This window comes from Artemia franciscana, chromosome 5 (genome assembly GCF_032884065.1).
Source record: "Artemia franciscana chromosome 5, ASM3288406v1, whole genome shotgun sequence".
NCBI classification, from domain to species: Eukaryota; Metazoa; Arthropoda; class Branchiopoda; order Anostraca; family Artemiidae; genus Artemia; species Artemia franciscana.
Genome location: NC_088867.1, coordinates 56439905 through 56458010, shown reverse-complemented (window position 1 = coordinate 56458010; position 18106 = coordinate 56439905). Strand labels below are relative to the sequence as shown.

At 33.8% G+C, this 18106-nt stretch overlaps 1 protein-coding gene and 1 long non-coding RNA gene across 2 annotated transcripts in view; one reads left to right on the top strand and one right to left on the bottom strand.

The window, feature by feature from the left end:
- The window catches only part of LOC136027622 (discoidin domain-containing receptor tyrosine kinase B-like), a gene marked incomplete at its 5' end in the record, with an annotated part of 54148 nt that overhangs the window by 11402 nt on the left and 24640 nt on the right, over window positions 1-18106 (bottom strand). Inside the window, 1 exon segment of the mRNA XM_065705038.1 lies at window positions 15925-16114. Coding sequence (XP_065561110.1) covers window positions 15925-16114 — 190 coding nt within the window.
- LOC136027623 (uncharacterized) overlaps window positions 1-18106 on the top strand; it is a 53484-nt gene that overhangs the window by 11103 nt on the left and 24275 nt on the right. The window contains exon 2 of the long non-coding RNA XR_010617636.1: window positions 21-203. This is a non-coding gene — a long non-coding RNA (uncharacterized LOC136027623). The remainder of the gene's footprint in view (window positions 1-20; window positions 204-18106) is intronic.

Below are 18106 nucleotides of genomic sequence, written 5' to 3'. Positions count from 1 at the left end.
CCCCAAAAATTATTTTCCAGAAAGATACAACTGGATCCACTAGCCATGAGACAAAACACCATTGACTTTCCGAAGCCACGTATAAGATCCTTCACCATTGCAGTTAAATCTACAGAATGCATAATGATAACTACTCGCTTGACTTCAGGTACCTGTTGTATACTGTGGCACAAATTCTACATAGGCTGAAGACTCGTTATTGGGTAAGAGTCATGAACACTGACCAATTTTATATGTAAGTAGTGCAGGGACAATTGTTACACACAAAATAAGTAAAAAAAAAACTTGGGTGAAGAAGTAATTTAAAAACAAAACTATTTTTCATGATTAATTTTCCATTAAGTTTATTAGGAAACTACAAGCTGTCATTTTTCTTACATAAAATGTGAACTAGCATGGAAATAGAAATTACTATCTGTGGTTGAATGCATTATAGCACCACGAGGAAGTTGCCTTGGTAAAATTAGTGATCAAACTAGAGACACGGAAGCAGGCACGTACAAGTAATTTCTTTTAGGGGGGACAAAATAGTTTTTTTCCAAATAATTTGGAAATTTTTTTGGATAATCGCCCATAAATTGACAAGTATTTAGGATCAAACAGTTCGTGGTAACGAACTGTAGTAAGGAGCGACCCGGCTCAATAGTAACCAAAACTCTAAAAAATGGAATTTTGATACCAATAGCTACATCAAAAGAATCGCATTTTAATGCTGGTTTTAAATATATAAGTTTCATCAAGTTTAGTCTTACCCATCAAAAGTTACGAGCCTGAGAAAATTTGCGTTATTTTAGAAAATAGGGGGAAACGCCCCCTAAAAGTCATAGAATCTTAACGAAAATCACACCATCAGATTCAGCGTATCAGAGAACCCTACTGTAGAAGTTTCGAGCTCCTATCTACAAAAATGTGGAATTTTGCATTTTTTGCAAAATTCAAAAAAAGTCAACGGATCAAAATCCTGAGATAGCCATTTTATTCAGCGTAGTCGAAAAACCTTATAACTATGTCTTTGGGGACGACTTACTCCCCCACAGTCCCCGTGGGAGGGGCAACAAGTTACAAACTTTGACCTGTGCTTACATATAGTAATGGTTATTGGGAAGTATACAGGCGTTTTCAGGAGGATTTTTTGGTTTGGGGGAGGGGTTGAGAAGAGGGGGATATGCTGGGGGAACTTTCCTTCGAGAATTTGTAATGGGAGAAGAAAATTTCCATGAAGGGAGAGCAGGATTTACTAGCATTATTTAAAAAAAAAAAACAATTAAAAAAAAAGTGAAAAAGCTTTTTCAGCTGGAAGTAAGGAACAGCAATAAAACTTAAAACAAACAGAAATTATTACCCATATGAGGGGCTCATCTCCTTCTAATACCTCGCTCTTTACGCTAAAGTATTTTCGGTAATTTCAACTACTTATTCTACGGCTTTTGTGATTCAGGGGGTCATTCTTAATGAATTGGGATAAAATTTAAGCTTTAGTGTAAAGAGCGAGGTACTGACGATGGGGCGAATCCCCTCATATATGTAATAAAAACATGAGAATACAAAAGTTCTTTACGTAAGCTAATTTATAAGTTACGTAAATCTTTTACCAATAAAAAGATTCGTAAAAAATTAAAAGTTCTAGTTGCCTTTTTAATTAACCAAAAAATCGGGGGGCAACTAGGCTTCGTCCCCCGCTCTTTTTTTCTCAAAATCATTCGATCAAAATTATGAGAAAGCCATTGAGCCAAAAAAAAAAAATATGCAAATTTCGTTTTGATATTCCTCTGCGGAGAGCCAAAATCAAAACATGCATTGATTCAAAAACGTTCAGAAATTAAATAAAAAAAACAAGTTTTTTCAACTGAAAGTAAGGAGTGACATCAAAACTTAAAACGCACAGAAATTACTTCGTATATGAAAGAGGCTGCTTCCTCATCAACGCCCCGCTCTTTACGCTAAAGTTTTTTACTGTTTTAGAAAGAAGAATTGAGAGAAAGAGTCAAACTTTAGCGTAAAGAGCGGGGCGTTGATGAGGAAGCAGCCTCTTTCATATACGAAGTAATTTCTGTGCGTTTTAAGTTTTGATGTCACTCCTTACTTTCAGTTGAAAAAACTTGTTTTTTTGTATTTAATTCTAGAAGGCGCTGAAGACCCTCCCAAAGTATCTGTTCCAACTTTTCCCGTTTGATCAAATGTTAGCTTCACGGATACGAAACTCAAGATTGCTTATTTTTGCGTTTTTTTTATATTAGATTGAAATTACGTGTTGTTGTCGTTGTGTTGTTATATTTAGTTTTTTTTCATTTAATACTTCGAAATTCTATCGTTATTCTCGATGGCAACTGGAATAAATATGAGCTAATGGGAACGACCACGAAAATAAAAGTGCAAAAAGGATTCTTTAAAAGAAGATATACAAAGAGAAATTAAAAAAAAAAGAATACTTATAAAAAGAAGATATGTAGAAAAACTAAGGACGCCGTGACTAATAAAAAAGTTAGTAAATAGTAAATATAAAATCATATGTTCTAGTTGTGATTCTATTCTTCTTTGCTCTCATTTATTCTTTCTCTTTTGTTTTTACTTTTATATTCATTTAATTAATCTGTTAATCCTCAATGTGATTTTTTTCGCTCTTTTTCTTGTTAGTGTCAATTATTTAGTGTAAGATAAAGGTTAGAATATTAGCTGCTGCGCGCCAACAAGGCCCCAGCAGTTTTCCCAAAGCCCAGTGATTTAATTTAGGAAATGATTGATATGTTGTGATTTGTCTTGAAGACCTAACTAAACTAAACATGAGCAAAAGATCAACTTTCCATTAAAGAGTAAAGCTGCTCCTTCACTATTACTTGTCATTTAAAGTCGGTCGAGTAAAAAAGCTTTTAGTTCACTGGAGTGTCGTTTCAAACAGTTCGTGGTAACGAACTGTAGTAAGGAGCGACCCAGCTCAGTAGTAAACGAAACTCTAAAAAACATAATTTTGATGCTAAAAGATACATAAAAAGAATCAGATTGTCCTGCTGATTTTAAATATACAGATTTCATCAAATTTAGTCTTTATCATCAAAAGCTACGAGCCTGATAAAATTTGCCTTATTTTGGAAAATAGGGGGAAACACTCCCTAAAAGTCATAGAATTTTAACGGAAACCACACCATAGCATTCAGCGTATCAGAGAACCCTGTGGCAAAAATTTCAAGCTCCTATCTACAAAAATATGGAATTTCGTATTTTTTGCCAGAAGGCAGACCACGGGTGCGTGTTTTTTTTTTTTTTTTTTCTTCTTCTTCTTTTCCCCAGGGGTCATCGTATCGACCAAGTGGTCCTAGAATGTCGCAAGAGGACTCTTTCTAACAGAAATGAAAAGTTCTAGGGCCCTTTTTAAGTGACCCAAAAATTGGAGGGCACCTAGGCCCCCTCCCATGCTCATTTTTTTCCCAATGTGAACAGATCAAAATTTTGAGATACCCATTTTGTTCCGCAGAGTCGAAAGCTATAATAACTATGTCTTTGGTGATGACTTAATCCCCCACAGTCCCTGGGGGAGGGGCTGCAAGTTACAAACTTTGACCAGTGTTTCAAACAGTTCGTGGTAACGAACTGTAGTAGTAAGGAGCGACCTGGCTCTATAATGACCAAAACTCTAAAAAATGGAATTTTGATGCTAATAGTTACATCAAAAGAATCGCATTTTAATGCTGATTTTAAATATATAAATTTCATCAAAATTAGTCTTACCTGTCAAAAGTTACGAGCCCGAGAAAATTTGCCTCATTTTAGAAAATAGGGGTAAATACCCCGTAAAAGTCATACGATCTTAACGAAAATCACAATATAAGATTCAGCATATCAGAGAACCTTATAATACAAGTCTCAAGCCCTTATCGACAAAAATGTGGAATTTCACATTTTTTGCCAAAAGACAAATCACGGATGCGTGTTTATTTGTTTTTTTTTTTGTTTTTTTTTTCCCGAGGGGTGATCATGTCGACTCAGTGGTCCTAGAATGTCGCGAAAGGGCTCATTCTAACGGAAATTAAAAGTTCTAGTGCCCTTTTTAAGTGACCCAAAAAATTGGAGGGCACCTAGGCCCCCTCCCACGCTCATTTTTTCCCCAAAGTCACCGGATCAAAATTCTGAGATAGCCAATTTATTCACCATAGTCGAAAAACCTAAAAACTATGTCTTTGGGGACGACTTACTCCCCCGCAGTCCCCGTGGGAGGGGCTGCAAGTTACAAACTTTGACCTGTGTTTACATATAGTAATGGTTACTGGGAAGTGTGCAGACGTTTTCAGGGGGATTTTTTTGGTTGGGGGGAGGGAGTTGAGGGGGGGGTTGCGTGGGAGGATCTTTACATGGAGGAACTTCTCATGGGGGAAGAGCCTTTCAATGGAGGGGTCGCAGGATTTTCTAACATTATTTAAAAAAACAATGAAAAAATAAATATGAAACGTTTTTTCTACTGAAAGTGAGGAGCAGCATTAATACTTAAAATGAACAGAAATTATTACGCATATGAGGGGTTTACCTCCTCGTAATACCTCGCTCTTTACGCTAAATTATTTTTAGTAATTTCAACTATTTATTCTACGGCCTTTGTGATTCAGGGGTCATTCTTAAGGAATTGGGACAAAATTTAAGCTTTAGTGTAAAGAGCGAGGTATCGACGAGGGGTGAGCCCCCTCATATACGCAATAAAACATGCGAATATAGAACTTCGCCACGTAAGTTAATTCGTAAGTTACGTATATTTTTTACTTATGAAAACGTTAGTAAAAAATTAAAAGTTATAGTTGCCTTTTTATGTAATCAAAAAATTGGAGTGCAACTAGGCCTCCTCTCTCACTCCTTTTCTCTAAAAATCTTCCAATTATAACTATGAAAAACCCATTTATCCCAAAAAAATTAATATGCAAATTTTGTTTTAATTATTTATGCGCGGAGAGCCAAGATCAAAAAATGCATTAATTTAAAAACGTCCAGAAATTAAACAAAAAAACAAGTTTTTTTAAATGAAAGTAAGGAGCGACATTAAAACTTAAAACGAACAGAAATTACTCCGTATATGAAAGGGGCTTTTCGTCCTCAACGCCTCGCTCTTTACGCTAAAGTTTTTTAAATTTTTAAGAAGTCGAGTTAAGAGAAAGTCAAACTTTAGCGTAAAGAGCGAGGCGTTGAGGACGAAAAGCCCCTTTCATATACGGAGCAATTTCTGTTCGTTTTAAGTTTGGGGGGTGGTGTTGAGGGGAGGGGGCTATGTGGGAGGATCTTTCCATGGAGAAATATGTCATGGGGGAACAGAAATTCAATGAAAATGGCGCAGGATTTTCTAGCATTACTATGAAAAAAACAATGAAAAAATAAGCAAGAAAAAGTTTTTTCAATTGAAAGTAAGGAGTAGCATTAAAACTTAAAAGTAACAGAGATTATTACGCATATGAGGGGTTCTCAAAATACTTTAGCATAAAGAGCGACGTATTTAGGAGCAGATAAATAGCTCGCTCTTTATGCTAAAGTATTTTTAATAATTTCAACTATTTATTCTACGGCCTTTGTGATTCAGGGGTCATTCTTAGAGAATTGGGACAAAACATAAGATTTAGTGTAAAGAGCAAGGTATTGACGAGGGGACAAACCCCCTTATATACATAATAAAAATATAAGAATTTTAAAGTTTGTTACGTAAGTTAATTTTTAAGTTACATAAATTTTTTACTAACAAAAACGTTCGTAAAAAATTAAAAATTCTGGTTGCCTTTTTAAGTAACCGAAAAATTGGAGGGCAACTAGGCCTCCTTCCCCACCCTTATTTCTCAAAATCGTCTGATCAAAACTAATAGAAAGCCATTTAGCCAAAAAAAAAGAATAAATATGCAAATTTCATTTTAATAATTTATGTGCGGAGAGCCAAAATCAAACATGGATTAATTCAAAAACGTTAAGAAATTAAATAAAAAAAAACAATTTTTTTTAACTGAAAGTTAGGAGCGACATTGAAACTTAAAACGAACAGAAATTACTCCGTATATGAAATGGGTTGTCCCCTCCGCAATCCCTCGCTCTTAACGCTAAAGTTTGACTCTTTGCCACAGTCCTTCTTTTAAAAACAATTAAAAACTTTAGCGTAAAGAGCGAGGGATTGCGGAGGGGACAACCCATTTCATATACGGAGTAATTTCTGTTCGTTTTAAGTTTCAATGTCGCTCCTTACTTTCGGTTAAAAAAAAACTTTTTTTTTTATTTATCATAAGAAAAAGCCAAATAAAGCGAGCCATTTTGAGCGATATTGCCTTGTGCCTTTAAAAGCACCATAAAGCCTGATTTGCGTTTTGATCCATAAAAAGCACTTTGAGCCTGGTTTTGCCTTTAAAACCACCGTAAAGCCTGATCTGCTTTTTGAGCCATAAAAGATCTTTTGAGCCTGATTTTGGCCTTAAAAGCAAAGCCTCCTTTGCCTTTTCATTCATAAAATGTTTTGAGCCTTTTGAGCCTGATTTTTCCTTTAAAAAAAGCCACATAAAGTGCCATTTTGTGCGATATTGCCTTGTGCCTTTAAAAACACCATAAAGCCTGATTTGTGTTTTGATCCATAAAAAGCATTTTGAGCCTGATTTTGCCTTTTAAACCACCCTAAAACCTGATTTGCTTTTTGAGCCATAAAAAATCTTTTGACCCTGATTTTGCCCTTAAAAGCAAAGCCTGATTTGCCTTTTCAGCCATAAAAAGTTTTTGAGCCTTTTGAGCCAGATTTTGCCTTTAAAAGCACCATAAAGCCTAATTTGCTTTTTTAGACATAAAGCCTTTTATATTCTTATATTTTTATTATGTATACGAGGGGGTTTGTTCCCTCGTTAATACCTCACTCTTTACATTAAAGCTTAAATTTTGTTCCAACCTTTTAGAAAGGACCCCTGAATCAGAAAGGCCGTAAAATAAATAGTTAAAATTAATAAAAATACTTTAGCGTAAAGAGCAGGTATTTAAGAGGAGATGCACCCCTCATATGCGTAATAGTCTCTGTTCGTTTTAAGTTTTAATGCTGCTCCTTACTTTCAGTTGAAAAAACATTTCCATATTTATTTTTCCATTGTTCAAGTTTTTAACTTGCAGCCCCTCCCCCGGGGACTGTGGGGGAGTAAGTTGTCCCCAAAGACATAGTTGTTAGGTTTTTCAATTATGGTGAATAAAATGGCTATCTTAGAGTTTTGATCCGTTGACTTTGGGAAATAATGAGCGTGGGAGGGGGCCTAGGTGCCTTCCAATTTTTTGTTCACTTAAAAGGGCACTAGAACTTTTTATTTCCGTTAGCATAAGCCCTCTTACGATATTCTAGGATTACTCGGTCGATACGATGACCCCTGGAAAAAAAATAAAGAAAATAAACACGCACCCGTGATCGGCCTCCTGGCAAAAAATACGAAGTTCCAAATTTTTGTAGATAAGAACTTGAAACATTTACAGTTGGGTTCTCTAATACGTTGAATGCGATGGTGTGATTTCGTTAAGATTCTATGACATTTAGGGGGTGTTTCTACCTATTTTCCAAAATAATGCAAATTTTCTCATGTTCGTAACTTTGACGACAAAGACTAAATTTGATGAAACTTATATATTTAAAATCAGTATTCTTTTGATGTATCTTTTACATTTTTGTATTCATGTATTCTTTTACATTATGATTCTTTTGATGTATCTTTTAGTATCAAAATTCCGTTTTTTAGAGTTTCGTTTACTATTGAGCCGGGTCGCTCCTTACTACAGTTTGTTACCACGAACTGTTCGATAATGGTCCAAGTTTTTGACTTGCAGCCCCTCCCACAGGGACTGTGGGGGAGTAAGTCATCCCCAAAGACATAGTTTTTAGGTTTTTCGACTATGTTGAACAAAATGGTTATCTCAAAATTTTTATCCGGTGACTTTTGGGAACAAATGAGCGTGGGAGAGGTCCTAGGCGCCCTCCAATTTTTTTGGTCACTTAAAAAGGGTACTAGAACTTTTGATTTTCGTTAAAATGAGCCCTTTTGCGACATTCCAGGACCATTGGGTCGATACGATCACCCCTGAAAAAAAAAACAACATAAAAACAAATAAACATGCACCCGTGATCGGTCTTCTGGCAAAAAATACAAATTTCCGCATTTTTGTAGATAGGAGCTTGAAACTATGACGTTTAAAGGATGTTTCTCCCTATTTTCCGAAATAATGCAAATTTCCTCAGACTCGTAACTTTTGATGATTAGGGCTAAATTTGATGAAACGTATATATTTGAGATCACCATAAAAATCTGATTCTTTTGAGGCATTTATTAGTATCACAATCCCGATTTTTAGAGTTTTGGTTACTATTGAGCCGGACGCTCCTTATTACACTTCGTTACCACGAACTGTATGATAAAAAAAACATCATTACTTTACTTTTTCTTCGTAAAAATCATATCATCGGAGCCCTCACAATAAATATATCAAAACTCTTTTTCTACAAAAAGCAGTTCCTTAATGGTTTTTTACATATATGGGTGTCTCCAATAATCTTAATATCATTAGTTAAACTATTAAATTTCCATGTACCTCTGTGAAAAACAGAAAAACACGAACGGGAAGAAATGCCTCTAGGTACATAGAAATCAACACTATCTACTTAGATAAGGGTAAAAGGACTTATTTAAGTGTAAAGATTATGTTTAACGTCACATAAGTGAACTACTCAGCATAAAAAAATTTGTACACAGTGTGAAAGCCCCTTAACTTGTTAAGAACAATGTCAAAGGAAGAAATAAACCAATTTCCTAAATGGATAATCTTTTTAGCTCTTAAGGTTTATTGATTACAAAAAACATATTTTTTTTTATCTTGCCGAATAATAATTGAATTTCCAATTGATTATTCGCCCAGGTGGAAATTAAACGGCAAATATCTAAAAATATTTCTATAAATTCCTCTCACACTCTAAAAAACAGTTTTTCCATCCAGGCTCAAATGAGCACTCAAGCTTTTTGTAATGTAAATTGCCTCTTAAACCGATTTTGGAATCGGCCTCTCTCTTGGTTGAAAGCTAACTTGCTAAGAATAATATTTAAGTAAGAGAGAAACTTAATTCAAGATTTTGATTAGCAATTCCCATTTCTCTGAGCAATATCTCATCTATATGCACACTGGAATGATTAATAATCTTATTTACTCGCTGGTATTATTTGGCTTTCGCTTTAACGGAACTGTCAATAGACCTCATAACGAGGCCCTTTTTATTCCGTATGACTATTAAATAGATCTCTATGGCATTCCAAGATTTATCAAATTATCTTTCGAACTAAGTAAATATTATTTGAATCTGATGTATAGAGCTTTTTAGCTAAATTTGGTTCCTAAAAGATCTTTTCAATTCCTAAGGAGCTTTGATGATGCGGCTTAAAAAAACAGAAGTTTTCTTATCCTGTCGAGTAGTAATTGAATTTTCAACTTCAGTGTCTGCTCAGGCGGCATTTGGAAAGAAATTGATTTCTAAACTATTTTGCTAGTAAACTTATTTTTATCAAGTGCTTTTACACTTTATTGCAAGGCAGTTATAATAGAAAGCATATACAAATTGTGTGCTGACGCAAATATTTTAGTTCGACATTGGTTCAATTCCAATGAGCTTTTGAAGAACACGTTAGTTTTGTTGCTCTTTTTTTCTTTTTTTTCTTTCCCTCTTTTTTAATGGGAGAACTTGAATACTATTGCAAACAGACTTGGAGGAAAAAGAAAAAAATAATTAAACTGTCATAACTCACAGCACACAAGAAAATGACTTACCACAATTGAGCATTCAAAACCAAAATAATATTATATTTTGAAGAAAAAAAACCCCTCGAAATACAGAAAAAAGATTTTTGTATGCAAGAGCTTTTTTCTCCAAAATATTGTAGATATACATCCTAAAATTTTGTTGGCAAGCTTAAGAAAAGTCTGTTCAAGCACATACTCGGCAATTTATTGAGGACTGTAAATTCAGATTAAAACCCATGGTAGGGTAATGTACGGAAAATGTTTGAAACTACAGAGAAAATCTTGAGAGGGGTAAGGGGAAGGTTAGTCTTGCATTAAGAAAAAGAATCTACTTCTGAAAGGTCAAAATAACAAAGTAGAATGAAAATGAAACTTCTGTTTACAGCAGAAATGGTAGAAAACCATGAAGCGCAAGAGTGCCGGTAGAAAATTTTCCAGGGGGGAGGAGACACCAAAATATTGGTGGAGATTTTGGGCAGGGAATATATATTTGGATGTTTTTTGTTCGTAGAAATAAATTGGTTTTTAAATACTTTTAGGCAAAAAATCTCAAATAGAAAGAGCAATTAAATTGAATACAATGAAACAAAATACAGTAAATTTTAAGCGACAAGGATTCCTGGCAATTGGATCAATCAATATTGTATTTAATTATTATGCATTTAATCTTAAAAGAAAATAAAATTCAAACCAAAATTACAGAAAGATTTATTGCTTCCGTAGGTTATAACAGATGTAGACTTGTCCTTATGCAATTTGCTACCTCTTAGAATAGTTTACAGAAGGAGTAGAGATACTCCAAAATCGTTACGTCTACATATATAACACGTTTTTATTTTATAACGGCCATGTAAAACCTCTTTCATATCAGGAAAATTCTCCACTTGAACTGAAATCCCTTGTATGTTCAGACCTTAAAAAACAACAACAGAATAATGAAAGAAAAACAAAACTTAAGCTTACTATCCAGCTGTCAAACTGACCCTCTTTCTTTTTATTGTTCTATTCAACTAAATTAAATAAACAGGTTCGAACAAATTTTATATCACAAGAGAATCTTATCAAATAGTTTGTGATAAAAAAACTGGAAGTAAAAATTGACTTGGATCAATATTCACCAAAATTAAAAATGGAGTCCTCATGGGCATTGCTACACCAGCAGTATTGGGTTTTTATGCTGATTCTAAATATATAAAGTTCTTTTCAGTTTATTGTTAACAATCCAAAACCATAATTCAGAGAAAATTAGCCTGATTTTGATAAAAAAGGAGAAACACTTCCAAAAAAGTAAGGGATCATATTGAAAATCCCTTTGTTAGATACATAATGTCAGAAAACCCTGCCGTAGAGGTTTCTAGCTTCAATTTTCAAAATGTGGATTTACGCTTTTTTTTTAAGGAACATCGTCGATGCCTGTTTATTTGTTTAGTTTTTCCCAGGGGTGATTGTATCAAGCCGAAGGTCCAAAATAATTGGGAGGGAGCTCGTTCAAACGTAAATTTAAAGCTCTTTTTTAAGTTACCGTGCAGATTGCGTCAGGGGAAAGTCTTGTTTTCTGCCCTTTTAGGGTACAAATCTAAGAATTGCCTCGAAGAGGACGAATTTGCAATCAATTTCAAATTCTGAAAGGCTAATTGACTCAATAGTATCAATAACTATATTTTAGGCTTCCCAGTTGCAAAAAAAGTAATTGCTCACGGTGCAATTACTGAATTCAACCAACTTGAATCGCTTTATTTGTAATGAAATTAGGCTACGTTTGGTGATTGTAATTCTGTATCAATTATAATGAGGGGTGTGAGTTATTGCTTAGGTGGGGGGTAGAGTAGATTCCTAAAAAGTACATTTGAATGGACAAACTGCTTACTCTTCATGAGGCTCCAGATAAATATTGAAAGAAGTATGGGAGAGTAGGAATTGATTCAAATGTTTCTCTATACAGCTAAAATGTCACATTCCCATATCTACCAGCACAGAGGTGGAAAAGGCAAGGCAGGTCATTATCAGCCCCATCATTAAATTTCTTCGGGGTGGCAAATACTGCTATTACCTTAGTTTTCAGTAATTTTAAAAGGTAATATTTTTCTTTTTCTGTTTATATGGAGTACTTCAATGTATTTACAAAGATGTGTGCAATGTATTTATTGATAAGAAAATCCTATTGTAGAGGTTGTAATGGCTTCAGTTCCGTAGAAGATCAAAAGTCTCACAGAATTTTCATCCAGAAAAACAATAATATCCATTTTCATTGTTTTATTTGTTACCGGAAAATATGCACACATTTGGTATTAGCAGGAGGGGAGGAAAAATTTTCTGCTGAAAAGATTTTACAAAGGGCAAATTTTTCATGGAAAGAGAAGCTTCAAGGGGGTGAACTTTTCACAAGAAATTTTATACTAGGTGCATTTGCCAGAATTTTTATTCAAAATTTTTTTATATGTCTTGCTTTCTCTTGACCGATTCAATTTTAAGCGTGGATATGTTAAAGGTGATTTTCCAGGGTAAATTTACGCCAGGATTAAATTGTCCTTAGGATATTCCTATGGGGAGGGGGATTTTTCCGTGTAGATGGATCCAGCTACCCTTGCGTTATTTTCAACTGAAAGTAAAGTGCAACATTAAAATTTAAAAGGAACAGAAATTAGTACGTATATGAGGGGGCTGTACCCTCCTCAACACCTTGCTCTTCACGCTAAAGATCTGAAACACAAGGGTCATTTATTTAGAATAATAATTATTTTTTTTAAGTGCCTAAAAACTCTAGCGTGAACAGCAAAACATTGAGGAGGGGGCAATCCCCCTCATATACGTAATGGTTTCTGTTCGTTTTAAGTTTTACTCACTTTCATTTGAAAGAATAATTTGTTTTTTCTTATTAAATGATGTTTAGAGGCAAATATTTTTCTAAAGGCAACAGAAAAAGTATGTCAATTAAAGTAAAAGTAAATAAAATGAAAAAAAGTAAATAGTTTAAAATAATACAAAAACAATAGTCTACTAGCAAAAACTAAGATATAAACTCCCAGAATTCAGTTCTGTTGAGCAATGTCGAAGCAATGGACGGATATCAAACAGTTCGTGGTAACGAACTGTAGTAAGGAGCGACCCGGCTCAATAGTAACCAAAACTCTAAAAAATTGAATTTTGATATCAATAGCTACATCAAAAGAATCACATTTTAATGCTTATTTGAAATATATATATTTCATCAAGTTTAGTCTTACCCATCAAAAGTTACGAGCCTGAGAAAATTTGCCTTATTTAGGAAAATAGGAGGAAACACCCCCTAAAAGTCGTAGGATCTTAACAAAAATGACAATATCAGATTCAGCGTATCAGAGAACCATATTGTAGAAGTTTCAAGCTCCTATCTACAAAAATGTGGAATTTTGTATTTTTTGCCAGAAGACAAATCACGGGTGCGTGTTTATTTGTTTGTTTTTTTTTTTGTTTTTTTTTTCTTTTCCCCAGGGGTCATCGTATCGACCAAGTGGTCCCATAATGTCACAAGAGGGCTCATTCTAACGGAAATGAAAAGTTCTAGTGCCCTTTTTAAGTGACCAAAAAAATTGGAGGGCATCTAGGCCCCCTCCCACGCTCATTTTTTTCCCAAAGTCAAGGGATCAAAATTTTGAGATAGCCATTTTGTTCAGCATAGTCGAAAAACATAAGAACTATGTCTTTGGGGATGACTTACTCCCCCTCAATCCCTGGGGGAGGGGCTGCAAGTTAAAAACTTTGACCATTGTTTACATATAGTAATGGTTATTGGGAAGTGTACAGACGTTTTCAGGGGGATTTTATTTTGTTTGGGGGCGGGGCTGAGGAGAGGGGGCTATGTTGGAGGATCTTTCCTTGGAGGAATCTGTCATGGGGGAAGAAAAATTCAATGACAAGGGCGCAGGATTCTCTAGCATTACTATAAGAAAACAATGAAAAATAAACATGAAAACGTTTTTTCAAATGAAAAGAAGAAGTAGCATTGAAACTTAAAACGAACAGAGATTATTACGCATATGAGGGGTTCTAAAAATACTTTAGCATAAAGAGCGAGGTATTTAGGAGGAGATAAATACCTTGCTCTTTATGCTAAAGTATTTTTAGTAATTTCAACTATTTATTCTACGGCCTTTCTGATTCAGGGGTCATTGTTAAAGAATTGGGACAAAACTTACGATTTAGTGTAAAGAGCGAGGTATTAACGAGGGTACAAACCCCCTCGTATACATAATAAAAATATAAGGTTATGAAAGTTTGTTACGTAAGTTAATTCTTAAGTTACGTATATTTTTACTAATAAAAACGTTCGTTAAAAATTAAAAGTTCTAGTTCCCTTTTTAAATAACCGAAAAATTGGAGGGCAACTAGGCCTCCTTCTCCACCCCTTATTTCTCAAAATGGTCTGATCAAACTAAGAGAAAGCCATTTAGCCAAAAAAAGAATTAATATACAAATTTCATTTTAATAATTTATGTGCGGAGAGCCAAAACCAAACATGCATTAATTCAAAAACGTTCAGAAATTAAATTAAAAAAACTAATTTTTTTAGCTGAAAGTAAGGAGCGACATTAAAACTTAAAACGAACAGAAATTACTCCGTATATGAAACGAGTTGTCCCCTCCACAATCCTTCGCTCTTTACGCTAAAGTTTGACTCTGCCACAATTCTACTTTTTAAAACAATTTAAAGCTTTAGCGTAAAGAGCGAGGGATTGCGGAGGGGACAACTCATTTCATATACGGAGTAATTTCCGTTCGTTTTAAGTTTTAATGTCGCTCCTTACTTTCAGCTAAAAAAATTAGTTTTTTTTATTTAATTTCTTATCAATAACGACAGTTTTGAACTTGGTTATCAAACATCAAAGTATTTAATACCTTTAGACCCAGTGTTTAAAAAAGTAACGCATTGTTAAAATAGTTTGTTCAAAGTAAAACATTAAAAGTAAGATTAAGAAAATCAAATACAAATTTTTAATTCAATATTTCTTATATAATTTTTAATACTAGAAGCCAAAATATTTGACACATTTATACTTCATAACTGTAAAAAATTTAATTTTTTCAAAGTAACAACTAGTAAAATACAATCACTCCTGGAAAAAGAAAATAAATGATAATAAAACACCAAAAAAGTATCCATTCAGGGGGGAAAACACAGGAATTCCAATCATTACGTTCAGGGGAAACATTTCTGATTATAGGGGCTTATATATCAGCTCAAGGGTACTCTTGCAAGTCAAGTAACACTTGACGGCATATTTTTACCGAAATTGCCCCTTGTTAAGTTGTTTTCCTTGTTTTATCTATAATTATGAACTTTTTTGTGTATTAAAAACTGCACTAGTTATATTTATATATATATATATATATATATATATATATATATATATATATATATATATATATATATATATATATATATATATATATATATATATATATATATATATATATATATACATATATATATATACATATATATATATATATATATATATATATATATATATATATATATATATATATATATATATATATATATATATATATATATATATATATATATATATATATATATATATATATGTATATATATATACATACAGATATATAAAAAAATATATACAATAAAAATATATATATATATATATATAACAAACAAAGATATATTTCTGATCACTATATAAACTGATTCTTTGATTGAATGTTATCAAACAGTTCGTGGTAACGAATCAAAAGTTACGAGCCTGAAAAAATTTGCCTTATTTTAGAAAATAGGGGGAAAGACCCCCTAAAAGTCATAGAATCTTAACGAAAATCACACCATCAGATTCAGCGTATCAGAGAATCAGAGAATATGAAAAAAAATATGAAAGGAAAGAAATGAAAAATGTTTTCACTATTGAAAAAATGCGCATCATGACCCGATCGAAGTCTAGGCCCTAAGAATGTTGCCTCCCTCCCTCACAAAGGCCCTGAAGGTTCATAATAAAAAATTATACGAGGCAAGGACTTGCAATATTCAAAATGAGTGTAAAACTTTTCAGCAATAGTGTATTCTTTAGCTCTAAGGTCAAGTTTACTCTTCCTCCTTTTCAAAGTTTTGTAAGTTCTCGGACAATTGATAAACAACGATACAACAAGCAACCATTATTACAAAAACTCACTTACCGGAATTGAAAGCTATTTCACTTATTGCCACTTTCTGTCTTTCAATGAGGAATATCACTTCCAAGTTTTGACAGATTTTCTCATTAAGTGGTAATGTCAAATTGTTCAAGTACTCTTCACCAGAAACGACTGGCTTATACGTCAAGAACGGAGAATATCCTGGGATAGCAAAGTAAATTGCTGATGGCAGCTAAGAAATAGGGGTCATTAAGAAAACACTATTGAAAAAGGGGACAAGAGCCTGAAATAAGTGGTACTACAGGCAGGGATAAATAGAGAAGAGAAGCAAAGTGTTATATGTTTTAAAATCAATCAAAGTCACTCGGTTAGGCTTTATATATCACTACATGAGTGGCAAAGACACGGAGGCGTTTAGCCAAGATTGGACTAGGCAGAGCTAACTGAAGGTTCTAGGGGGGGGGGGACAAGTCCAGAATTAAAAGCCTTAGGCATCGACGATTTAGACTGGACAACCCCTACTTAGTACACTTAAGAGTCATTGCATAAGCGTATCTTAAATTTCCCAAGTGAAAACAAACGAAGGAAAATAATCAATACTATTTAAGCAATCCTTCGTAACCTAAGAGTTAATTTTTTAAACTATTTTTTCGTTTTGACTTGTCACATTTTAGAGTGCAATTGTGCTATCCATGGAATCCTCTCTCTCTCTCTCTCTGCTTGCCAGATATGTGCTACTCAAAGGCTTTCCAAAGGCCGTCTATGTCATGAACCAAGGGCAAACCCGAAAAGCATATCGGGTTGTGAGCATCTCTAGTCCTTTTCCAACAAAACATCTCACGTTTTTACAGACTTTTGAATAATTACAAAAGGACTGTTGTCCCATTTAATCTCACCGACTGGGCTCCTTAAATTGCACTCTCATCTAAGTTGCCACTCTCACCTAAGTCCTAATAATTATTAAATAAAAAAAGCAAGTTTTTTAACTGAATGTAAGGAGCGATATTAAAACTTAAAACGAACATAAATTACTCCGTATTTGAAAGGGGCTGTTCCCTCCTCAACGCCCTGCTCTTTTCGCTAAAGTTTGAAGTCCTAATAATTATGTTTTACCTTCTAGTTTTGACGCAGAGTCATACTTTTATAATAGCTTATACAACAATTTTTTTTTTAGATTTTTACTTAAATGTCAAACAGACTAAAACTTTCAGAAAGGGATTTGAAGAAAATTCAAATAAAAATTTTAATTTTTAACAGTTCACATCGACATCGATTTGTTACAAGAAAATTGGATGACGTTTATTGGTTGGGAATACACCTAGCCAATCGAAAAAAAAATTAGCTAAAAAAATAGTACTAACCAGAAAGGGTGTATCCGTGGGGGAGGAAATTTTTGCTCGACTAGTAAAAGTGGTATACAATGTATGTAAACGAATTTTTTGTTGTGTTTAAAAAATTTTTGGTAAACCCCTCCTTCCCACGAAAAAAGAAAATCTGGATACACTCTTGCTCACAAGAGATATCATACCTTGTTATTTACACGAATCCGTTGACTACTATATTCCATAATCAATAGCGGCTACAATATAAGGACAATCAATCACAATATGAGAGCAAAGGGAGGTATTAATATTCTAATTCTTGGCGGTATTATCCTCAGGCACAAGTGTCTTCAGAAAATAATGAAGAAATTTTCATTACACGTTATCCTGCCTGTGCTAATGGATGTAGGTTAGTTATTGGAAAAGAGGGGGGATTAAGGTCTTCTGGTAAAGGTATTTTTTCCACGGAAGGGATCTAGCAGAAATAAGCAACTGTCATCTCAAATTATGGGTGGAACTGCCAGGGTTGTAATAGAAAACAGGTGTCAGGAACAGAAAGATGTAACTGTCACCTCCAGGTTATGGGCGGAACTTCGCCAATTTTGTTCTCACACATATATTTAAGAATAATCTAGAATTAGAGAGTTATATGTTAGCTTCAACTTTTTAGATTTCAGAATTATTTATCGAAGTAACTTTTTAATTTTGCTCAACAAAAATCCCTTAATTTTATATTTACTTTATCATGTTTTAATCTTTAGACTTTAGTACTATCGTATAGTTTACTGATTTGAACGAGCATCAGCCTAAAATCATCACAGCATCTTCCTAACCCCAAGAATTAGGTAAAATTATGAAGACAATTTCGTTTATTATGGGCCTACATTAAATTGTAAAACGAT